Here is a 26,209-nt window from a genome sequence, read left to right on the forward strand (position 1 = left end):
AGGCCCTTCACCAGCTTCGTTGCCCTCCTCTGTACTCGCTCCAGCACCTCGATATCTCTCTTGAATTGAGGTGCCCAAAACTGGACACAATACTCCAGGTGTGGCCTCACCAGTGCTGAGTACAGGGGGACAATCACCTCTCTCCTTCTGCTGGTCACACTATTTCTAATACAAGGCAGGATGCCATTGGCTTTCTTGGCCACCTGGGCCAGCCGCTTGTCAAATAGAACCCCCAGGTCCTTTTCTGCTCAGCAGCTCTCCAGCCACACTTCCCCAGCCTGTAGCATTGCCTGAGGTTGTTGTGGCCCAAGTGCAGGACCCAGCACTTGACCTTGTTGAAGCCCATGCCATTAATATTAACTCAAATATTAATATCAGATCAGTGTGTTTAATACAGTGGTTTGCGTGCTTTTTGATAGAATTCTTCATGATGGATTGGCTAGTCCTTCAGCTGCTTATTACCAGTTTGTATTATTTGATGCTCTAGTTCTGAAAACTTTCTTGTTAATTACTCCTCACCAGCACCAGCCCCATGTGTCCTGTACAGGAGGTACCAGCCACTGAGACATACACAGGTATGAAAAAGGTAAACTGACACTTTTTTCTTTCTTTATCTAGACTCACTACTTCGGTCTTTGGTTTCTCAGCAAAAGCCAGCAAGCCCGCTGGGTTGAACTGGAAAAGCCTCTGAAGAAGCAGCTGGACAAATTTGCCAATGAGCCTTTGCTTTTTTTTGGAGTGATGTTCTATGTGCCCAGCGTTTCCCGACTGCAGCAGGAGGTAACAAGGTATGTGGTTTCCTTCTGTTCACACTGTTGTGATACAGTTGGGAGGGAACAGACAGTTGCTCTGCTTCTGGCATTCAGTTTTTGCTGAGGTATCATCTGGTTCTTTCTTTTCCTGATGATTGTCTAAATGGGAAAAAGTTTGAGAAGTCACTGCTTGTATCTGTTTGGAAAACACACACACAAAAAAGGCAGTATGGGTGGATGATTGTACCTGACCAATAATAGATAATGTTTAAAAACCTGACATTAATTTTAAAAGGGTGCGTAGTGACTATACTCTTTGTCTGTAACCTTCTACTGATTAAAAGGAAGCTGTGAACAAAAGACCTCTATATACAGTTTCAGTTTATTATTCTTATGTCTACCTGTCCTTTGCTGAAAGTGAACTTAGGAATGTTTTCAGGGTGTTGCCCATCCCACTCCTGACTTTTCCCCTCACACTTCACAAAAGGATTAAAATTGTTAGAGGGTTATTAGTCCTTTAATGATGATCAGAGTGCACCTTTGCAAACAACTTCAGTGGGAATTACTCTTTTATTCAGAGCCCTGTGCTGCAGTTATAACAATGCAACTGTTTTGAGGGTCTATTCTTGGAAACCACATCACTGTGTGGTTTTTGTACATCTGTGCTGTATTTAAATTTAATTTTAAAAAAGAAGAGGAAAAAAAAAGCCCACCTCACCCAAAAAGGAGTGGGCTTGTTTTCTTTTTAACCAAAATTATTTATTTGCTCTAGACCAAAGTTGCATCAGCACAACTAAAGGTATATCCTGGACTAAGTGGGTGAGTGATATAGGGTGGCAGATGCTTCCCCACTGGAAAAAAAAAAAAAGTGTTGTTGCTGCAAACTGAAATTCACTGTGTGCTCATCATGTCTAAATAAGATGTATAAAAAGTGGAGAAAGAATGGCTCTAATTCTATAAGATGTGCAAGATGTGAACTGTTTTTTAATATGGCAGATTGTGTATTTTACAGGATTTTTTTCTGAATACTGAACTGGAGAGTTGAATTGGGTATGATCCAAAAGATAAGATTTTTCAAATGACAGCTGTCAAGCAGTCCCTTGACTATTCTATATGCAGAATTCTAGACGAACAGTGGCCTGAAAGCATCACAAAACTTAAATTTCCTTTGGAATAGACTGAACTGTCTGTATCTGCATGTTCCTGCTTTGTAGGCACTGGGAGAGGGAAGCCTCGTACCTTTCCTTCAGGATTATTTAACGTGGAGTCAAAATGACGGAAGTGTTCTGTTGCTCACTTTTTTCAGCCTAATCCTGTCCTGGTTGTGTGCAAAGAGGCATTGTAGCTACTTGGATGCTATTATCTCTTCAAGCTTGCAGCCTGCAGTGCTGATGGCTCATTTGTAGCTCACCTGCAGAGGTGTATTTGCTCATTCTGCCCAGGCTGGTAATAACAAAACATTTCAGTGACAATTGAACTCCACAGCACTCTCAACTGGAGTGGCTGCTGGATTGTTTTGCTTTCTGAAGTGACTGATACCATAAGCTGCAGAGTTTTATAAGTGCCTCTTAAGTTTCTTTAAACTTCTGTAGCAAAACCAGTAGCTTACTAATGATCTCAGATACAGAATAGCCTGTTAGGATTCCTCCCCCACCCCTTCTCCTCAAGTGGAATTGCTTCACTGTAGATGATGTGATGGTAGCAAACCTTCAACTGTGCAGTTCTAGTTAGATGGAGTAAATCTTGTGTTTGAAGCAATGAATAGTGGGGACATAGAGGACTCTTCTGAAACAAATGGTAGAGAAAGGCTTAGTCTAAAGTGTGATTAGATGGACAGATAAGGGTTTTTTGATAGATTTTTTTTTCAGCTTTGTTTGCTCTTGGTAAACTGATTATACATTTGTTTTGAAACTGAGACTGGCTACTTTTAAGATTAGGCTTGATCATGACACAATTACCTGTGGTGGTGAAGTAGGCACTAAACTCTTCTACTCAGTGCTTATGTATTTGACTTATATTCATGCACAAATGACAAATCTGTCTTCAATGTGAAACTCATGATGAGACACTTAGTTTCTTTCTGGGAAGCTGCAGAACCACCAACAAACAAACCCAACCCCAAAACAAAACCATCAGGCTGAAGCTGTAAAGCTAGTGACAGCACTGCTGGCAGTGAACCTGTTACCTTTCTAACCTTTTGTTAGTGGAAACATCTCTGTTCCTGAGCTTGCCTGGCCATGTTTGGAGCTTGACATGAAATCTGTCTTTCAGTCCAGGGTTTTAGTTAATTGTAGACTCCAGAATTTCCAGGGTTAATTAATATTCCTTGAAGTTGATAAAAAGTCTTCTGAGAGTAATTCAGCAAACACATAATCCGCAACTATTCTAAAACCAAGGAACTGGTGTGCTGAGATAAGTTATTCTGCCTCTGATCTGTAGGATTATAGGATTTGACTTCATAGCTGGTTTTGAGAGATTTGTACTGAGTTGAATATTCCTCCCTGCTTTCAGTGATTGCAGCCCCTCACACCTCATGTGCTGTCACCACAAAGTGGGAAAATGATCCAAGGCCTTTAGGTTTTGTTGATTGATAAGAACATTATTTGTGGGGTTGATCAGTTGCTCTGAAGTAGTGCTCCTTAACCATTTTGATTTGAAAACCCATCTGACCCTTCAAAACAATCTCTGGACCATTTTGTGTTTTGCTGTTGTTTGGCAACTGGAACCAACAGGATGAATCCTTGTACAATCAAGACAACTCCTATTTAGGTGAAGACACAATAGTTTATAACATAATAACTTATTTACATTTTATTTTTACTGCTTTAAGTGTAAAATGCTCATTATGCCTGCATGCTCTTGGATTTTAGCTTCCTGCAGGCATTGGTAGTGATCAGGAGCATTTCATGGTTTTGCTGGTAACTTCTTATATGGCACAAGCCAAATGTGAATGCAGAAATAAGGGTGAGTAACACGGTTCCAAGTGCTGTGTCCCTGGTGGTAAAGTACCTTTACGGAAACCTGTCTGCATGCAATATGTTGAGAGAGCAGTGGAACTTAGTAATCTAGTGTAAGTCAGTGATGTCCTTCAGAGGTACAATATGGGAGTGCCAGTTGACTTGCTGAAGCTAACACAAGTAGCAGTGCTAGTCACAGAGTTGTAGAATGGTTGAGGTTGGAAGATACCTCTGGAGGTCATCTGCTTGAAGCAAGTCAACTAGAAGAGATTGCTCTAGGACTGTGTCCCATTGGGTTTTTAATACCTCCATGGATGAAGAGACTCCATTGCTTTTCTGGGAAACCTGTTCCAGTGTTCAGTCACTCTTGCAATCAAAAATGGGGATTTATGTTTAGAAGGAATTTCTTGTGTTTCAGTTTATGCCCAAACAACCTCATAAGGTGTGGATGGGTATTGAGTGAAGCTTTACAGAGAGGTTGTGGAATCTCCTACTCTGGAGATACTCAAAACCTGCCTGGACACAAGCCTGTGAAACCTTCTCTAGGTGAACCTGCTTTAGCAGGGGTGTTGGGCTAGATGATCTCCAGAGGTTGCTTCCAACCCCTACCATTCTATGATTCTGAATGAGTAGGTGAATGGTTACCTGAGTTGGCCATATAACTGGCTATAGAGAACTTGTAGAGCTGCAGAGGCCTGTCATACAGCCACAAGCACGGCCATGATTTAATGTGGGATGCCTGTAGTTAATTAGTAAGAAATATTTCTGATAATATAAGAAAGAAGGGCCTGTGGGGTACTGGGAAGGAAAATTAAAAGACAAGACTGCTAGAGCAGTTTATTCAGCTAACAGCTCTTTGAAGTCAACCTCTGAGGCCTGCAAGAAAAGATGAGGCAGAGAGTACTTGGGGGCACATTAAACACTTTAGTAGGTCAGAGCTGACTCTGTGATTTGTAGTTCTCTACTTCTTTTTTACAAAATTGACACTTGCTTAAAGATGCAAACATTGGTGGTGCAGGGTTTTTTCCTCCTCAGGTAAATTTAAGTGGATCATTGGGAAAGGGTAAGAAGCACCAGCATGACATAGTCTTGTTTGGTCAGTGATTTTGAGTGCCAATGGTGAAGCTTCTTAATACAGATGTGTTTCTTGACCTGTGACAGAAACTTCCTGTAGATGTCCTAGGGAAACATCCAGAAAGCAGCTGCCAGTTGTAGAGTATCAGTCTCTTCTTTCTGGTAAGAGCAATGAAGTAAATGTTACTGCCATTCCTTCCTTTCAGCATAATACTTTTGGCATTGGGCCTTCTCCTAGGAGAGCTATTTCTTACCCTCTAGTCCTCTTATTTCCCTACTCTTTCTACTATGTTTCTTTTGTGTTGGGCCAAGGCTCTTATTTGTACATATCCCCTGGTCTTAATCCTGTCTCCTCCAGGATCTCTGTGACTCCAGTGTCTCCCCCACCTCTCTTCCTGGCATTCTGCCTGCACCTGGTCACACGACATCTTCCAAGGGGAATTACGGACACTGGAGCAGATAGCTGAGAGAAGCTGTGGATGCCCCCTCCCTGGACGTGTTCAAGATGGGGTGGGTGGGGCTTTGAGCAACCTGGAGTAGTGGAGGTGTCTGTACCCATGGCATGGGGGTTGGAACTTTAAGTCCCTTCCAACCCAAACCATTCTATGATTATGAATTAGAACCCCATGATAATCTCTTAGGGTGTCAAGTAGGAAATTTACCATGTTGTAATGGCTGTAGTTTTTCTGAAAACTTCTAGAAAAATTTTCAATAAGCCAAATTAAAGAAAAACAGCTAACCAACCAAAAAACCCCTCTCCAGGCTTGACGGCATCTACAGCAGGAGCTGTTTGGGTGGGAGTATGGGGGTTGGCACATTAGCAAAAGGCGTTTTACATGAAAGGGTACTTAGACAACCTCTTTTTAGTCATCCAGCTGTTCTCAGAGTGAGCAGCCATTGCAGGTGGAGATGCTGTGTGTGCTTTTGGCCTATTTAAAGCACCTGGGATCTGCATACTGTCTGATATAAAGTGGTCTTTATGATGTCCTATAGAGTAGATATTTGCATAGATTAGAAATATAAATTTGCCTTTTATTTTCTGCTAACTCCTCAGAGAGGAGGCATCTTTTCAACCATTTATTTTTTTAAAAATAAGTCTTTGTACAGTGTCTAAAGTCAACAAGCTTGCTTTCACTGTGCTCTTGTTCCAAAAACAGAGAACCCACGCACTTTTGTGGCTTTCTGAAGATGTGGGTGCAATGCTGCTTATTGCACAAGTATCAGACAATGCACAGCCTTCTTGTTTTTACAGTTCTAAAAGAAAACCAAAGTTACATTTTGCTCCCCACAGTGTCTCTCTCTTCACATGTGACATTGCTGTGCCTCTTGTGCAGAAATTCAAGTGTTTTTTGGTTTGGGTTTCTTTTTGCTCTGTACCCAGCAATATCTAATGGTTTTTGTACTTTTGCATATCAAGGCATAATCCTGTGAATTAAGAGCAGTTTCTGGTCTGGGTGCTACCAGTGGGGTTGGGTCCCCAAGGTGCTGTGCAGCAGAGGTCTGGTAATCATGACTGTAGGGAGGGACATGTTCCAGCATCTGCACTGTGCTGCCTTGAGCTTCTACCCCAACTTCAGCTGTCAGATCTGCATTTTCCCTGAGGAATGAGCTGTACAGCTTTCTTGTGAAAGAAAACACAGGCTGCACCTGCGACTTGTGGGAATGAATGTGTTTGCAGGTGGAAAATTAGAGCCTGTGGCTGCCAGGCCTCTTTTCTGGAGGACCTGTGAAAAAACAGCCTCAAACTTAAACTCCTTTAGCTAAATGAACATTAATTTCCTCTGATGTTTTGCTGCCTTGCCCTTCTCTTCACTATTTCTTGTAGCAGTTTTTTTGTTAGTTTTTTAATAAAATATTTCTTCTTCACAGTTCCCCAACTTTCCCCTTATTTTTCCTCAAGTGCTACATGAAGAATCTTTAAACGGTCATTCTTCTAAAGCATATAGAGAACTACAAACTCCTAGGACTCTTAAGACTGTGTAAATTTTTAAATCACTTGAGGATAAAGTAGAGGGGGAAAAATAGTATTTGACTGCTTCATATTTACAGGGGAAAATGTTTTGGCAAATCTACTTTTTTTTTTTTTTTTTTAAAATAAACTTGACTTTTTTCCTTCCCCTCAAAAAAGTTCTTCAGAAATGTCTTGCCTGCTTGAGCTTATCTTTGCTTTACTTTTTTTCCAGCAAGCTGAAGTTTCACATTGTCCTGTGTTGCTAGCTTTTAATACTAGTATAATCAGCTGTAATTTTGTACCAGTCACTGCAGTCTCTATATGGTGCTTTTAACTGCTGGATATAACATAACCTCCTATGCCAGCCTGATTTTGTGGCAAGTTCAGTGATGTGGAACTCTTTTGGCTGTTAAGGTACACGAGACTACTCTGCTTTTTGTGCTTGGTCACACCTACATCTTGTGGCTGTCTGAGAAGTCTCTTTGTGTACCTTTGAGTTCATGGTAGTTGATTTTAGCATCATGGTGACTTCATTGTCCAAAATTAGTATTTTTTATATGTCTGCATATGACAGTGTGTCAGAAGAAAACAGCATGATGTATCACATTCTGATTTGTTTAGGACAGCCTTGGCTGTGCTAGCCTGAAGTGATGGACTGTGACAGGTTGTGTGGCCATGCTTGTGAGCCTATGTCTGGTAAACTCAGGGTTTTTTTTAATGCAAATAATTCTTAAAAATTCAACAACACTTTTTTTTTTTTTTAATTTCTGTGAAAGTGCAGAGTAATATCATGTAGGATGGGAGGAGAACTGAGATGTGTGTTTAAATTAGGTGGGTCAGCAGATGAGTGAGATCTGAGTGATATGTAGCAGGTATAAAAAAACAAAGGGCCAGTTTGATTTTGCATGCCTGGAGATTCAAGTTGGGATTTAACCATTCAATATTACTGGTGTAACTGAGCAGAAAAAAAAAATGGTTTTCAGGCACCTGAAGCCCTACTGCCTTTTCTAAATTTGTCTCTTCCCAAGAACCTTTGTCACTTCATATTTATGGTGTACTTCTTTCCAGCATGTGTTTTAAGAGCACCCCTGCTCTCTTGGGAAGATGGTATCTGGGAGAAGGCTGTGTAGCTTCAAGAGAAACAAATGCAACCAGTTTCTCGTTTCCCTCTTTACTGGGAAATGTCATAACCACTCTGCATGTGCCCATCAGCTGTGCCATGCCTACAGCATAGCTCTGCTCACAGCACGCAGGAAAGACCATAGCATGTAGCCCTCTCTTGCCACTAGAAAGGGATAGGTGGCTTGCACCTCCTAACTAAGAAGCAAGACAAATATGGTATTAGTGATCAGAAGGGTCCCATGTTTTTAACTATTTCCTATTAAAAAGTCTCTGATTCTCTTTATCTGTTTCTTATATCGGGCTGGATCCTTTCATAGCGTAAACCAGTGTAGCTCTTTACTTCTAAAAGAGTATTTCCAACTTTATATATATATATGTCATATTTCTGTTTTATAGAGAGCTATAGGTCAATTGAAAGTAACTTAAAATGATTCACATGATTTAAGACAATCACTTCTGTACACGGAAATCATATCAAATGAACAGAAACGGACAGGATGTTTTGTCAGAACGGCATACCTTGTATATGGAAGATAATTTCGTTCCATGATTCTTCACAGACCTTTTGTTCTCAGTTAAATGATTTGGAGGGTCAAATTATGGATAATTTTTACAGGGAAATAGTGGGGAACAACTGAAGTGGTATGAGGTGCCAAATGACCTACCTGTGGTGGTACTAATTCTTTCTTTTTTAAATGAAGAACTAATATACAGTTCTGTAGATAAGTGCGGTGTTATGAAACACTAGAAAGGAGGAGTTAGGACAAGTACCAATGCAAATGTCTCATGAGAATATTCATGAGACATTGTGGTGGGGTCTTCCAGAGAAAGTAGCAGGAACTCTGGTGCTTAAATTTTAAAAATCAGTGGGAAACAAATTTCTTCTGGAACAGAATCCTGTTTTGGTTTAGAATGCAGTTGCCAGCCTGCCTGATCCTACAGGTCCTGGTCCTGATCATGGGCCTGGTGCTGATTGTGTTATGACTGGAATGGTACCGTATCTCCCAAGACTGGGAGAAAGGCAAACTCTGGGATTCACTGCAAGGTAGAGGCAGTTGTGAACCCTCAGGGAATCCTGACTCCCCAGGAATCTCATCACTCTTCCATTGGATAAGACTGTAGATGGGACTAAACAGCAGCACTCTCAGCCATCTCAGCTTCTGCCGAGAAACTCACGTAGTGTAGGCAGGGGAGCAGTTTGCAAGCTGAATGAGTCTTGGGAGCCCTGGGTGGCCACCCAGGCTAAGACAGTCTGGGATATTTGCATTTTGGTGCTCCTTTGATGCTTTTATTGTTTTGTTTTAATTATTAGACTTTTTTAATATTAGTGGCTACTGCAACATAAAAAACACGCATTAGGCTTGTAGCCTGCCTTGTTGTAAACAAGCTGATACTTAACTAGCTTTAATGTTGTTAGAGGACAGCAACAACAAATAATGTGCAGCATTTGCTTAGGTGTTCTTGTGTTCATATTATTGCAGTGTATGTGTTGTTTTGCTTTTCAGTAATATTCTTGAGTTGGTTCTTTCTGAATGTGTATTTTAGTGGATGTTTAAACTTAAAAATAAGAATTCCTTCAAGGCAGGCCTAAGATTCAGTGTTAATTCCCTGTTTATAAAATAATTTGCTGAGGAGGGCAAACCCTTCTCCCAGCTGACTTTCTTCAGTGAATGGGGGGCTTGTTCTCTGTGTGTTGGTTATTGAAAGCTGAGCTCTTTGTGCTAGATATTTTAAGAAACTGTTGATGCTTAGATTTAATCTATTACATTATACTGTGCTTTTAGACCAGAAGGTGAATGTGTTTTCATGTGTGTGGTAGGGCAGTACATATGTAGCAATTCTAAAAAACAGCGTTGCCTAACTGTAAATACAATGTTGGGTACTTCAGCCTGCACTCTTGCTTTAGTGTGTTTTGGAGGCAGTGGCTGTAATGGTTACAAATGTCGTAACAGGAATGTTTTGGCATTAGGCAGTATTATATTTACATCTGGTCATAAGGAATTAATACTTATTTTAAGTTCTGGGGCTAAGACATGTTCTTACATATTGCTTTCCTGATGGGAACTATTTGTATGTTCAATTTTAGTAGAACAGGTAGACTTCATTGGACCCTTTTAAATGGCAGTGAAGGTTACCTTTTTGGTTTCTGTTCTTCTGCACATGGGTAGAATGGCCTAACAATTTTATTGTCTGTGCTTATTTTAAAGTATGTTAGGATTTTCCTGCAGCTCTTGAAATGAGGTAGTCACAGGGATTTTTTTAGATGTTCAAAACAAAACGCTGACTAGACTGGTAACACAGCAAGGAAAGAAAGACATGAGAAGTATGACTTCAAGCATTCTCTACCTTTCAAAAAACAGAGAAAGAATAACACTTAGGTTTAGCAAATAAAGAAGTATCATTCTTCAATAACAGCATGGCTTTGGGGAGATCAATTCATGGCTCGTGAAGCTTCAGAGATGACAGTACATGAATTGTGCATCCATTTCAGAAGTGCAGAGGGAGTCAGATGGATAGAAAATGTAGGTATGTTGAGCAGGACAGAGGAGAAATGATAGAAAATCTCAACTTCAGAGGGAACCATAAGGATCACTGAGTTCAACTCCCTGCTTCTTGCAGGACTACCTGAAGCTAAATCATGACTAAGAGCGTTGTACTGATGCTCCTTAAACTCTTGACAGGCTTGGTGCCCTGACCACTTCCCTGGAGAGCTGGTTCCAGTGACTGCCACCATCTTAGTGAAAAACTTTTCAGAATATCCAATCTGAACTAGCCCTGACACAGCTTCATTCCATCTCCTTATGTCTTATTCCTGGTCACCAGTGACTGTTTATGATTAGAACATGGCTGCAAACCACCATGTTAAAAATGTGTCTTGAATTGCATAGAACGGTCAGAATTGAACCTTAACACTAGAAAGAAAAGCTGAAGTTCCATGAGCCTGTTTGAATGTGGTGCTTAGGACATTTTACGATCCTTAAATAGAAGGAAATAGATTAAGCATTTTGAAACTTGCTCTGGAGATATAACTGACTTCTGATGCAGATGAGTCTTCTGCCTTCCTACAAGGAAACAAAAACCTGTAGAGTGGCCTGTATGTTTGTTCTGTGATATCTGACAGCTGAAACGGTGCTGAGACTAGAAATCTAGCCTTCTGTTTTAATCAGTGAAGAGGATGCTTTGTGTAGAAAGCTGTGTGTTTGGATGGGTCACACCTAACAGTTTTTGTTTCTCAGCCTGTGAGGAAGCTGTCCTCACTGCTGTTGGAGATAAACAGTCATGTTATGTGGATAGTTGTGATAACCTGGAGCATCAGTTCTATTTAAATCTTGTCCTTCTTGACCCTTGGCTTTCCCCTGTTAGATCTCCCAGTGCCACACATATATGGTTGCATATTCCTAGTTGTATTGTTAACAGTACTAATTTTCTGTCTGTGTGCATCTTTATGGAAAACTGGTTGAAGGCCTGCTTGTATGACCTGAACACATCCCTCTGTTCTTGCTTAGTGTTTGTAGAAGCTTATCTTAAATAGTGCTGAAAAGTAATCTTAAATCTTACTTGTAACTGGCAGTAGAACAACATAGTGAAAAGGGTTACTTATTTCTTGGAAAGATGTGTCCTGCATTCCTTGAACTGCAGACTGTCTTAAGGCACAGGGATGAGCATGTGGATGGTAAGCTTCTGGAGGATTTGTCAGAAGTTGTGTTTCACAGTGTGGCCCAGCTAGATCTACTTGAGGCCCTACATTTGAAGGCCCCACAAGAAATCTTCAGCTAGGTACTTACTCTCAAGGGCTGTCAGGCTTAAGATAGGATGTAGAGATACAAAATGACAAAAAAAGGATTTTATTATCGCTTCACTTCTAAACAGAAATAATATGCAGTAGACTTGAAATTCAAGTCTAATGTTTCTGAACAGATGGGAGCACTCTTCCCCATCTGGGGCAGAATGTGCAGGGGCTTCCCTGCCATCTTTTGTCTTTTCTATGAAGCAAAGACTGAGTTGCAGTCAGGATGTTTCTGTGAACTTAGTGAAGAAGGTCCTGCAGGGGTGGCTGTTGGAATGACTCTTAATAGGATTGATGGATTTTGTGTCCTGAAGGTTGTTAGTGTATTGTCATCTTCTTAAACCAGACAGATATAACTAAAAGCAAGTGGAGGGTTTTTTCCCTTTCCTGTGAGGCAGGTTTACTCCTTTCATTTATACTTCATTATTTTCTGCATTGCATGAAGAGAAGAGAAAATTTACTGTCACTAAATTTGGGTGTGAAGCAGCCTTTATTTCTTGGTGCACATACTCCAAGAGTAAACGTATTTAAAGCTAAGGTACCTCTTTTAAAATCTCCTTTTTCTTCGTTTCATTTACTACTGGCATCAGGAGGAGCACTGAGAAGAGACTACAGTAATTTACAAGGTTTTCCTGTACCTTAAAAACTGAAACGGCAGCAGAGGCAGGAGCAATGTAGTTCCTTGGCTTGACTATGCAGCAGTTACAACAGTAAAAAAATTCATAAGAACAATATTGTTTTCAAATTGAAATGCTATTATGGGCTGGAAACTGGCAGCATTTCAGGGCTTCTGTTACATTGTCTTTTCAATGTTTCCAGTGGTCTCAAAGTGCATCACAGGGCTTGATTCTGAGTTGCTTGATGGAGGTAGTTGTGTCTCCCATTGGCCACAGATAAAACTATTTAGGGTCTGGAAGCGCTTGGTAATTGTGATAGTGGATGCAGTTCAGTTTTGTGTGTGTGTTGTTACATTACATCAGTATAAATGTTGTATATACAGGCATCCCTCTCAACTGGTAGATTGCACAGAGCAGAGCACTTGGTTTGTAGCAGCATGGAAGAGCTGCAAGAAGTAATTTGCCAGACTAAAAATAGCCCATGTTTTAATATACTTTTATGAAAATAAACAAGCCTATGGAGTTCTAATATCAAACAAATAACATGCTGGTACTAGAACTTTTTTCTTTGGCTTTCTTAATTGAGAAGAAGAGCAAAAGAAAATAAACTCTTGTTGCCCATAAACTAGAAAGAACATTTGCATAAAACGAGAGTTTCAAAATAAAGGCCAAATGATGCTTAGTTATTTACCAAAGAGGAACAGCTTATCATCTGCACTCTTGCAAGTGCCCTATCAAGGCCCTGCCCAGCTTTTCAGAGCTTCGTTTTGACCTGTTACCACAGAGTTTTATTAAAAATAGCTCTTTTAGAAGAGGGCATTGTGTATGTTTATGACTCTATTTGTCAAACTTTTAGGCAGAAGGAGGGAATGAGTTATTTCAGCGAGTGTCCATTTCTATATTCTCACTTTTGCCCAAAAGTGAGGGGTGTGAGTTTTGTTCTGAAAACTGCTGAATACATAGTGTCTGTTCTCTTCCTCTTCTGTGAACTTTTAGTAGCTGTAGAGATAGTTATTATTATGGAGTGAATTTGCTTTCCCTAGGAAAAAAAAAAAAAAAGTTACCTTGGTTTTTTTGGCTAACAGGAGAAAGGCTAAGAAAAGTGGAAAAAACTGAAAAGACTTGTCACCCCTAGATGTTTGAGTCACAGAAATGCCTATGATCCTTTATGCATCTCCTAAAAAGAAGATGAAAAGAATCATTCCTCTTCTAATCTACCATTATGCTGCTCACTGCCTTTGTCATTTAAACTATTGCAAAGTGCTTGGCTGCCTTCTTTTCCCCTTAAGGTGTAGTAGCAGTGTATATCATTGCAGAATCAGGTTGCCCATTTATTAAGGAGTGCTGTGTACAGAGGGAACATTATGGTGTACCTCACAGGTTGGTATGCTCCTTCTGACTTGTCTCCCAGTGTAGTTTAAGGCATTGTTTTTGGCAAATGAATTATGTTACCTAGAGCGGGGCTGGTATTCTCTTGGTTATCTACCCATGTGATGCAGTAGCAGTGACTAGCAGCTTCTTCTCAGGGAAGCGCAGACTGATACAGGAATACTGCTTAAAGTCTTCATGACACAGATCCTACCTCAGTCATGTAGTTTTCTCCTGATGAAGCCTCAAGAATGAAGGTTGTTCTAGACTTCCTGTGTAAACAGTGAGAAGAAACAGGCATTTCCACAGCATGAATCAGGATTCCTTTATTGTGCATCACTTTCTGCAGGTGATTCAGTCTTTTCTACTACGTGTTTTGAAAAGGGAACTGCAGCTCACTGGTCTTCTGTTTAGAACTCCCAACAGATATCTGAAATTTGGCTACAATGTTGGAAAGAGGGTCAAGCCAGTAGCAGGAACTTGTGAACAAACAGACTTGTACTTTTTGATTTGAGTTTTTAACTGTTTTTAAAATTTTGATAATTCTATAGGTAGTGGAACTCTTGGTTACAGTAGCACTCTGCCAGTCTTCAATTTATTGAATTTTGGTGGTTGTACTGCAGGCTGAGCAAACTTTTCCCCAACTGTTTTAGGTGAAACAAACCATGAAAACCTGTTCTAAACATTCAGGGAGCTGGATACCTTTTAATATTTTTTACCTTGCTGTCAGGATATAAAGCTAAAGGAGCTGCAACTGGATGTCAGTACAATCCTGAAGTCTCTGAATGTGCTTAAAAGAAGCATTTGTGTGGAGGCCCTTATGCAGCTGAAAATCTCAACAAGAATTTGGCAGAAGTCTCAGTGTCGGAAGATGGCAGATTCCTGTGCAGTGAGATGTTTACTGGTTCACTGTTTTATCTTTGGCAGCTGCTTTTGCACTTGATATCTTCAGCTGTTTTTGAGTCTTCTACAAAGAATAACTATTCATTTCATGAAATGGATCTGCTTTACCCACCCAACAGGGCACTGATTCACATATTTCTCTGGCAACATCCTGTTGTTATCAGAGCTGTGTTCACTTTTGCAGGGTTGCGTTCACTGGGACATCAGAACATCCTGGGTCTTGGTCTTATTGCATGATTTACTGATGCATGGGGTGACTTGTTTTCAGCGATTCCTCTGAAAACTTTAGGATCATCCAGATCTTTGGGAGGTGGAAACAACCTGAATTTTCCTGTTTTCTGCTGACAGTGAGCTCTAATATAGATGCTTCAACAATCTTTTCACAGGAATATGAACTATTTTGTTAATGGCCTATAGATAAGTGGCATCTCCTTTTATCACACTTCAAGCAGTGTTTTCCTTTTACCAGGATGGGTTACTGTAAAAGGCAGTGGTGAACGGACTGCATTTTAGCTCTCTTGAAGGTAGAATTTCACTAAATCAATAGAGCTTTCATGAATATTGGTTATGTGAGGTTGGGATACTATCTGAAGGTTTTACTGATAGGGTTCTTAAATGAGTTCCGTAAAATTATGAAAAGGTTTCATTTCAGGCTACTGGAGCTTTATTTTTTTTTTTTTAATTCAAGTTAGGCACACATTCTGTAAGTCAGAACATGTTCACTTGCTCTTTGAATCAAGTAACACCTGAATACACTTGCATGCTGCTCTGTACCCACAACCCAATCATTTTGTTGCGTGCTTCTGGATGCTTACATATGCATACCGGTTGTTCACTGGTGTATCTGTTCAGTCTGTTCAACTTTGCATCAGTGCACAGCACATTTAATCAGAAAAGGCTGGTTGATTTATGTAATTCTATAGTTTAGAGCCCTTGTGGAAGAGAATATGTAAATATACATATTGAAAAGAGTTTATGGGGTGTATGCAATATATTGTATTACTCCAACTAGCCTAACGGAGGAGGGGAGGCAATCAGAATTCTTCATATTTGTTTTGTGTCCAAAGAATTGTTAGAGGTATGCCTGTATTTAGCCCACTTTTAAAAAAGTTATCTGTTTATTTTCAATGTAGCAAAGTATAAGCTAGAGTATACATATGTTCTAGTTAACTCACCGCATTTTTTTAGCATGATATTCTAACCTGCTTGACCATTAACCTGGCTGGCAACCAGGAGAATTTTCAAACTGTTGACTCATATTGCTTCCATATGTAACTTAAACCACCTTTTCCCACAGAGGAGACAGCTTGAAGGTTAGCTGCATTTTCTTTTCAGGGCAGGGAACAGCATATTTTGAGTTGAGTCAACACACATAAGTCAAGGAAGTAAATCTAAGCTATTATTAACTTATTGGGGTCATATCTCAATTTTGCTGAAATCTTTCCTGGTTCCAAGTCAGGAAAGACCACAGGGGTGTTTATGCCCCTTTTCCCTGTGGGGTTTAGCGGTCTTCTTCAAACACAGCCATGGCTTATCTTTTCATTCTTGTATCTTTGTGAGGATGGATCTTTACAGCTGCCATTACTTTCACGCTATCACAGGGATTTAGGGGCATGAGTTGCTCTCTATGCGTGGGACCTGATGTTTTGAGGATGTGACTAATTAAGCGGGAAATGACATGTAGGTTGCGTGCCATCTCATATTATTGAGCATCTATATATAGGTGGACCCCATATGTGATTGGAGCTCCTATTCATAGTTGGAACCCATGTTTTGTGTCATGCAGCAAAGGAGGGATGATGGCTATTAGAACCACTCTGCTAAGTAATACAGAGTGTTGTCCCTCTTATTTTGCTCTCAAGTCAGACGGTGGCTTTGCACACAAAAGCCCTGGCAACTCACAGTTCTGCACAGAGCAACAGCTGCCTCAGGCACACACAGCTCTGGGAGAGGAGGAAGAGCCCTGGGACCCCATATGGGAGAGGAGGAGAGCACATTAGTGGGAAAGTAAAGGTGGAGGCTGCAGTTCTGTGAGACCTTGTGGGTTTACACTCCAAAAAACCCCTGTATGAGTATTGATTTTTATTTTTTTTTCTTGCAGACTGCACAAAAAAGCTGAAGGAATTTTACTTTAGGGATTTTTCTCATAGGCTTTGATATCCATTTAACCTGTGGACTGATGAAGAGGTGATTTGGGTTGAGTTCCAGTTTTACCACCATTATGGGAAATTGCATCCTTCCTCAGGCTCTTGTTTTCTCACTGTGATACTTTTTTTTTTTTTCTGGCAATAGGGTGGGAAAATGAGAATACTTATTTTCCAAAGCCTTTAGGATCTATGTATGAAAAGCAGTATGTGGCACTGCTGCAGCTCATCTACCTGGCTCATCTCTATTTTTTAATTTTTTTAAATGATCAGAAAGGAAAGTGAAACTAATAAGACAAGATAGTCTCTGTAACCTTTGGATTTCTGTAGCCAAGTGCTTTGCTCAGTTCAGGAGACATGAGCACATAGTTTAGCATGTATTTAAGTTTAACTATGTGAGTAGTTAAGTCAACAGGACTGCAGTGTTGAACAAATAATTCTTCCAGCAGGTACGTAAAACCCAAACCACATGGATAAAAGTCTAATAAAATCTTCACTCCCAAATGTTTTATTCTAATGTTTCAGTACATCGAATGTTGTTTTTTAGCTGAAAATGCTAAAATATAGACTTCTTCACATTATATTATTTTTGAATGGTTTTGTTTTACTTTTGCAGTCCCACTCCAGCCTTTCTAAGGATGAATGTTATGGTGTTGTCACCAGGATTTGGCTTTGCTGGACTCCAGCTTGCAGAGACCAAACGTAGCGTTTGATGAGATAGTGGGATCAGAAGACAAGAGAATGTGGCTACCCTTATTTTTTTACTCTGAAGGTCGTGTTGCTGTTTTGTACTATATAATTCTTTAGGTATTTGGATTAACTCTGATAAAATTATAGGTGGTTCTAAGGGAGTTTATTGTGCTTATAAATTGTAGTGGGGCTCCCTGTAATTTGTTATAATTAATTCAAGAGTTCAAGGGCAGAAAATGAGGATCAGGTTGTGGCATGCCTTCCTGTCTTGCTAAAGCATGCCATTACTGGCCTTTTTATTTAAGATTTAACTTTGTGTTTGTGGGTTTATTTGAACTTGGAGTAGCCAAAAAGTATAGTACACTCTTAACAAGCAGTACAAGTACAGAGGATGGACCTGTTGTGGTTGGGGGGTTCCTTTTTAAATATAGAGATGTTGGTGGATGTTGTAAAGCTGCATCGGCTGGCTAAGCCTCTCGCGGAAGGAGGGCGTGTGTTGGAAGGCTCGTGTCATGTCTGCGGGCTGCAACAAGGCCTAGGTGCATGTCCCTGCTTGTGGCCCATCAGAAATGGCAGGAACAGAAAAAACACTCGCGAGCGATTCTTTAGAACCCAAGCTGAGTTTTTGCTGCCAACAAGAATGCTGAGTGTGATGCTCTTGCCTTGTGTCTAATTGCTGAGGGTTTCTCTAGCAATCCATTTAACACTGGGCACCTTGATACCAGGCTATACTGGAAGCAGCTGCTTATATGTGAGAGCTTGTAAAGCATCTATAACCTTCCTGAACAGCCCCATGACCATGACCTATATTATTTTATTTTTGAATGCTTAGTTTTGCTGCAGAAATTCAGCTTTGTTGACCAATTCACACCAGAAAAAAGCTTATTGCTCCTAAAATCCTGATACTTTACATTTACATTTGAAAATTTCTGCCAGCTGTGTAAAGAATTGGTGGAGATGAAGATCTGAAAGTTTAATTCACTCTCTTTTGGGGAATGCATGCAAATGAACCACCTTTAAGTAACAAACTGATGAAATAGAAGTGGTAAACAAAAACTAAGCAGTGCAAAATTCTGATTAGACTGATTTTAGGAGTAAAAAGGTTTTCTGGTTCTGGTATCCATATACAGGAGTTGACTGTGTAGATGGACCTAAAGCTGTGGAAGACATTGGCCTTTGGTAGGAACTTGCTGGTCAGATGTTGTGGCTCATCTTTCATTGTGTGTCTGGTTGAAGCTCATGGAGCAAGCCAGCCATCCAGACTGTGTATAACTTGTACTGATGCTAACAAGTTGCATAGCAAAATAAATAGAAAGTGACTGTCCTTGTGAAATTTGCCTGTTTTAGCCAAATCCCCTTTTCTCTCTTTCAGCCTTGACTTTTAAAGAGATTGAACAGTGTGGAAGGACGTGATACGAATTGTATTTTGATCTGTACTTTTTCAGTCCAACATATGAAAATTATGCTAACCCAGCATTGTTTTGTATCATTAGGAAGGGGAAAAGGAATGACACAGATCTTTCCATGTATTTAATTTATTTTATTTTTAGTTTCAGTCATGTTTTCCATCCAGCTGCTGGAGGAAACCAGGATGTAGACAGTTGGATGCTGCTTTTAAAGAGTCTCATTTCACAGTTACCTGAAGCTAACCTTGACCTACCTTATAAGGTTGTTATGATCAAGGAGTTCCTACTATAGAAACTTCTATGACTGTGTTTTTATTATTGACAATGGCAGTTTGAGCTTCTGAAGGAATTGCTCTCTGCATGTGTGACAAAGGCTTTTTCGTCTCCTTCCCTTTTTTTTCTGGCTAGTCTGCTGTTCTTTCTGAAGGTCTGTGACAGGGTGTGGTAGGCTTGTTCTCAATAACACCCTTCCAAAAATATTACTATTTAGTAGTGGAAGCACAGCCATTGCTTTTTATATTCTGCCGGAATCCTAGATAAACAACTATTGTCTAGTACTGTGAAACATCAGCCTTTTGCTGGGAGAGAAGTTGATGAAATTCCAGAGGAGCTTGCTGGAGATGTTCAGTTTATCAACAGCATCTAAGTTATTTAAAATGGCAAGACAAGGCCTTAGCACTGTATTACTGACAATGACATCATCAATGTCTGTACCTCTTTTTTTAAAGTAGCTTTAGATTAAGATGTGCTGATTGAATCCTTACATCCCAGGTGTGTTTCAGCATGCTCAAGCTTAGCAATCATAGCACCATCTTTGGCAATACACTGAATGTTGTCTCTGTAAAGACCCATCTTGTCTGCCTGCCTGCCTTCCTTTCTTGCCATACAAAGTCCAGTCCGAGTTTACAGTCAGCTTGGTTGCAGTACGTTGAGTGACCCACATGAAAGAAGCAGCAGCAAGTAAGTAGTGCTCTGGTTTGAGACTTGGGAACAAAACCTAGATCTCCCAAATCTGCCTTGGTTTCCTGCCCAATTTTACATAAGTAGCTTCGGTAGCCATGTGCCTCAGATACTCTTGCTAAAATAAGACTACTGATCATTAATGCTAGTTAAAGCATGTGTTTTTTTTTCAGAAAAGAAACCACTTTAAGAGTTAGGTATTATTATGTTTGTCTCAAATATGTAACAAATAAATAAAAATAATCTTTTAGTCATTATCAGTTAGTTCCTTTGATTGCCCATTGAATAGCTGAGTCACTGACTCATCTAACTCAAAGGCTTAGAAACTGTGAAAGATGTGTTTAAAATAAAAATAAAGGATTTCTGTTTAACACACAGCATGTAGGTATCTGTAATCCTGTTGCTAAATAGCATCAAAGCTAAGATCATGGCAGATTTTAAGGTGTGAGATGAACAATAGGCACATCAATATCACAGCTATGCTTAAAATAATTTTAGTAAATTATAAAAGGCCTCTGTTTTGGAGAAACTGCTTCCTCTGTGGGCAGATTACTGTGTAAGTGTATAATGCAGTATCTCTGCTCAGAAATATATTATCATACTGAAATAAACCTAAACGAGCTGAGTCGTACTGTTGTTGTGACTCAACGAGACTTTTTGGTGTTCCTAATTTTAGAAGATCATATTGTACTCTAATTGCATGTTATATTTTTATTTATTTTTTTTTAAGTGGAAAAGACCTGAAGGTCTTGAGCTAAACCACTTTTGGGCTAATCTGTTTCGCCTTTGAGTCTTAAGGACTTCTTATTTTGGAGGTATGAGACTGTAAAGCAGTTTTCTTTTCCTCCAGAGAAGAAGTTAAACTACATAGCTATGCAGTTATCCAATAGATAGGCTTGATGCCAAAAAAGTACCTAATGAGTTATAAAAAAGCTAGTCATGCCAGTAATTGCATCATTAGAAACAATTTTAAAGGAATTGTACCTCATGGGTAACTAAAATATGTGTGGTAGTGCTTTGTGTATTTTCAGATACACTCAAGGTAAACATTTATTGGTACTGAAGCTGTAATGTATTTTTTCATATGGGCTTGAAATTTCCAGAAAAACACATTGAATGATTAAACCAAAACAAAACCTTATTTGTTTCCTTCTGCACTAGAGATAATGTGTGTATTCCAAACCCTTTCTGTCCCTGATGTGCAGAGAAGGAAAGTGAAACCAGAGGAAAGTAACAAAAATCCAGACTAATCACAATACATCATTCAAACAGTATTAATCCTTATTATCTGGATCGTGTCACCTTTTTGTATAAACATTTAAAACTATGTATGGTTATGAAATATGTATTTAGATTGTAAATCCCTGGGGCAATAAGCATTTTGTGTTTTGTTCTTACACATTTCCTAGCAGAGTTGGATGCTGCTTGATCATTAAGGCAATGGGGTCTGATAATACTGAGTAATTATTAATGAAGTATTTCCCTTATGGTTCTTGTGGAAGTCACTAGTAGGAAAATTATGAAGATGCACTGCACTAGTGCAACTACTGTGCAAAACTAACCCATATTGTCACTTTTCTAAACCATCCTTTCGTTTCTCTACAAAGATCTTGCTTCCAATATTGATCAGGCCAGACTCTGAGAACATGAGACAGTAAAATTAATTATTTTCTGCATATATATAAAACAGCAACAGAGGTTATATATCAGATAAACAGTGGTGATAGAAGGGTACAATGAATTCAGTGACACTATACAAATACCCATGTTCTTTTTTTTGAAGTGACAGAAGAACAAATACGATTCCTGATCTTGGGAGGTCTGTGCAGAATTGTGTGGGCAAATGGAGTTTCTCTACATTTACACAGCTGTAGCTGAGTCTGAATCTGGGTGTTGCAATTAAACTTTAAACCAATACTCTTATCTCCTGCTTACTAATACTATTTGTTGTGCTTTTGTGGCTTTTTTGTTTTGTTTTTTTCCTCTGATGTTGTATGGTTAAAATACAGATGTTGAATCTGGAGTTCATATGTTGTTTCATAGTTGTCCAGTTGCAGCTTATTTTCTCTATAAGAAGTGTGCTTTTTGATGCAATAAATGCAAATATACTTTTAATGTTTTCTGTGTTGGCTAAATAGAGTTGTGGGAAATGATATCCTTATAATTATGGCTTTGTTCAGACTTGCTGTCCACTCCCATTCCCCTTGGAATTAGCTACAGGCTGGCAAACTGTAGTAGCCTTTATTATACTGAATACACAATGGCTCTGCTAGAAATGTTTAACCCAAAATGAGCAATGAAGGTGAGATATTTTGGGCCTACACACACTTAGCTATAGTGGTGTCTCTCCTGCCCTGCACTGCTCTGGTATGCCAGACTGGCCTCTGTAATTAAAACTTTATAAATCTTAATTTTTAATTCCTTGTCTTTTATTATTTGGGGGTGGAGATTGCAAACTTCCCTTATGTTCAGTTGCCATATGCTTTCTCAGCTAAACCACCTAATAGGAGGCTTATGAAATGCATGTATTTATCTGCTGTTCTGGAACAGCTTTCCTCAGTGAATCTATAGATGAATCATTTTTAAAATGTTTGATTTCCCTCAAATTATAGATCTACTTTTGCAATCCAAGCAACCAAAGAGCAGTCTCAGCTAACATAGTGACATAATAACAGCATTTAATGCAATTTCAGATGAAGGAGACTCAAATCATTGACAGAATATGGGCCAATTTATTTTCTCCATTGGCTGGGTGGAGAGCCTGACTGCAGTTTTGCAGCACAGCTGAACCATGAATCAGTGGCTGGTAGAGCTATTAGAGCCTCCTAGCAGAACTTCCTCTGGGGTATGCTCCTCCTCTTCCTTGACAGTGGAATAAACCACTCCAGTTTTGCCTTGTGAAAGGAGATGTTCTAGTTCATAAAATCATAGAATCATTTTGGTTGGAGAAGACCTTTTAAGATCATCAAGTCCAACTGTTAACTTAGCACTGCCAACTCCACCACTAAACCATGTCCATGAAAGGAGATGTCAGGGGACACCTGAGGTGGGTGACCCTTGTTGACAGTCCAGGGGTGAAGAGGAAGTGGTACAGACCATATGTTTCTGCCTCACTCTTCTTAGTTTACCCTGGCACTTCTATTGAAAAAGGTGTCAGAGGCATAGCAAGGGATGGTTTTTTAGTACATTTGCCTGTGAAAGGTGAAAACTGTCTCCCTGAGGTTTTTCCTGATGGATGCACTAGTTAATGTCAGAGAGCGAATTATACACATCTTTTAAACTCCTACTGCATGTCAATCTACAGTATATAGTCAGTCCTAAACTTCTGTTCTGCTACAGTGTTCATAATGAGATGCAGTACAATAATATTGCAGAATATTCCTATTAAGCTTATTAAGATTTTAAAATGTGACCTGTGACAATCAGGGTGAAACACCTGTAAATGGGCATCTTTCTCATAAAGTGGGTGCTTACTGCTGTCTTAAAACAATTCTCTAAAGTGCTGGCAATTTCAAATTGCAGTTAAAACCCCCTATAATTGTTTCTCTTGAAAGTTTTGATTGTAATGTTTGATACTACAGTAACCACATTGACATATTTTTGATTACACTTACATAAACCTTTCTTTGGTTTACCTATAGTGTTTTGGGCACTGTGGTTGAAATGATGGCTCCACTAAAGCTGGCAGCACTCTTGACTTCTGTAGAGCTGGGATGTCAGTATAAGATTTTTACATTCTTTTGACTTACATGTAGTCTCTTAACTTTGCTTTAGCAATAACTCTAACTTTGTGGCAAAGGTGGATTTTACTTCTGCTAGACCAGGATATGTAGCTCACGCGCTTATACATAGCCTTGACATAAATAGCCTGCTTTGGAATTACAAGTCTTGAAGACCAGATTCAGCAAACACTTGCTCACCTGCACGCTTGATAAAGCAGCTTATGTCAAGCTTGTGTGAAAGCACGCGTATTTTCAGCATTGGGATTTAGTTGTTGCAAAGAAGTGAAAACAAGCTGATTTGTCTCCTGGACTGAGCAAGCATGAAACCTGGGGCTGAAGCACAGGGCTCAAGCTGTGAAGCCGTATGCTTTTTACACTGCCCCTCTCAATCAATTTGCAAAATCCCCTGAAGTTTTAATCTTCATTAGGCTGTGGCAGAGCCAAATCTAAGCATTTTAAACGAGACTGTATTTTTCGTGTTGGAAAAGGTTCTTCTGCCGTTTGTGGGGGGAGAGAAGGGAAGAGGAAGCCTAAAGCCAGTAACCCAACAGTTACCTTTAAGTATATGTAAAAATTATGAACTCTTAAAGAAGCTTCTTGGATACAAAGAACGTGTGCACAGGCCTTCCCAGAGAGGATTTATCTGCTCTGCAGTGATTGTGAGTACTGGTCTGGTCAGAGCGTTGGTGCTGTCTAGTGGTAAGTTACTGCATCTCACATTGCTGATGGAACAGTTAACTGAAGAAAAATGTAAAATGCTGCATTTGCCCTCAAAGTATGGCTTGGGTTATGCTGGTTTTGCAGTGCACAGATATTTTCTAATGCATCCACACAGAAGTAAATGTTAATGTTTGTGAGTAAAGGCAGTGCAGTCTCTTCAATATGGGAGATGATTACAGTGGTTCTCCTTTCCTGTTGGGACCAGGAGGGTGAGTTACTCACACTCTAAAGCAAGTCCAGAAGAGGGTTTTTTTGCTATTCCCAAAGGTTCAAAGGTAAGGTCAGATGTGATGTGGTTGTAACTGAGTCCAGTTAGAAGTTTACTTCTTTCTGACTGCTCTTTGCTGTCCACCTAGCAGAGCTGAGACTGGCTGGAATGCTTGTGTACTGTTTCTTTCTAACCCAGTTTATCTCAATTATTTTTTAAATCCATACCATTTCAAGCAGATCCCCTTTGTGTTATGGGGTGAGCAGGCCTGCTGCTGAAGGGAGCAGTAACCTATACCCTGGTTCATCTGCAGCCAGACTGGCCTATGTCTGGTCCCAGCCTGAGAAACCCCTTTGGTTTTGGGGGTTTCCTAATTTGGGTCATCCAGGTCACTTCCTATCAGTATTTCTGGGGGCTGAGTGCACACATGGACTGTGGCTGCTCTGGTACAGTACCTCTGTCTTTGGGCTCAGACCTGGTGAAAAGTTGGATATTGGCCAAGAAGGATCTGTGTTTCATCTCAGTTGGGAGCACCAAAAGCTGAAGCTGATAGACACAAGAGCATTATATTGCTGCTATTTAACTGTATTTGGTTATTGGCGTATCAGTTGTTGATATGGCACATCCTTGCTGTTGTGGCTGTAAGTTCTTCAGCTGCCTGTGCTGCCTCTGCCTGGTTTTACTGCTCATGCCACACAAGTAGCTTGAGGCAATATGCATTGATACCTGCAAAATAAAAAGTTGTGGCCTGTTCAGGGAGCTATGTCCACTAGATGTTAGCCTGATGTGCTGAAGAGAATGGTACATGTCCCAGCTGCGTAGGCCAACTCTGCTGTGGGTCTGGTCCTGTTCAGTGGATGTACAGGTGGAGACAGCAACTTGTTAAGATTATTGCAGAAAGCTTCTACTCTGTTGCCACTATAAGGTGAAATATGTATGTTTGTTGCTGTGGTTAAAGCTTAACATAGTTGGTTTTGTGATTTGTTACTGCTGATCGGCAAGTGCATGATATTAAAAGCTGGTTTTGCTTCATTTGTTTGTCTAAGTCATCCTTACAGATGAGAGATACTGATTTAAAAATATCCATATGTGCCACAGTTAAAGTTATGTCAGTAGGCCGAGTAAATAGCTAAAATTCTGTTTCTTCTGTCAAAATGGTGATGCTGGAGTAAACCCAATAGAACAAATATAGAAATGCCTCTTCTTGTGATGGTGATTGCATGGTCTGCAGTAACCTCTACAAAATGTATGGAGAAGGTTATCCCAGCAGATGTCCCATCTTCTATGTGGTCTAGGGAACACAAAATAGAACTTTTTATTTTCATTCACCCAGAAGCATTGCACATGTAGGGATCACGTGAATCTGTTTTCATAATGTGGAACTTCTGAAGCCAAGTACTGATACTGTTTAACAGCCTGACCTATTTGCCATGGATTTTTCTTGCTTCCAACAGGTTTTTTTTTGGTAGAAAACGTTACAAACATATAGATGTTCTAATTTATGCCCTTTTTTTGTTTGTAGATATCAGTATTACCTACAAGTGAAAAAGGATGTTCTTGATGGCCAATTACTTTCTTCGTTGGAGCAGGGAATTCGACTAGCTGGTTTGGCAGTGCAAGGTAAGATGACGTGACCTGACAGCCCTTTTCCAACAGTGTTTTTTTTTGGTTTGTTCTGTATGTTGACTGGGCACTAATTAAGGCCTTGTATGACTCCTACTCAGAACAGCTGGGTTTTCTGTTGATTTAAAACTGCATAGGTGGACTGCCGTTGATGAAACACTCCCACCCTCAGGGTGGACCACATCACAGTGTTCAACTTTCCTAT

General features: G+C 39.9%; 1 protein-coding gene across 3 annotated transcripts in view; it reads left to right on the forward strand.

Annotated features, from left to right (window-relative positions):
• PTPN14 (protein tyrosine phosphatase non-receptor type 14) overlaps positions 1-26,209 on the forward strand; it is a 116,094-nt gene that overhangs the window by 47,508 nt on the left and 42,377 nt on the right. For all 3 annotated transcript variants that reach the window (XM_051612977.1, XM_051612979.1, XM_051612978.1), the window contains exons 3-4: positions 619-788; positions 25,904-26,001. In XM_051612977.1, the coding sequence (XP_051468937.1) occupies positions 619-788; positions 25,904-26,001 (268 nt within the window). The remainder of the gene's footprint in view (positions 1-618; positions 789-25,903; positions 26,002-26,209) is intronic.

This window comes from Apus apus, chromosome 3 (genome assembly GCF_020740795.1).
Source record: "Apus apus isolate bApuApu2 chromosome 3, bApuApu2.pri.cur, whole genome shotgun sequence".
NCBI lineage: Eukaryota > Metazoa > Chordata > Aves > Apodiformes > Apodidae > Apus > Apus apus.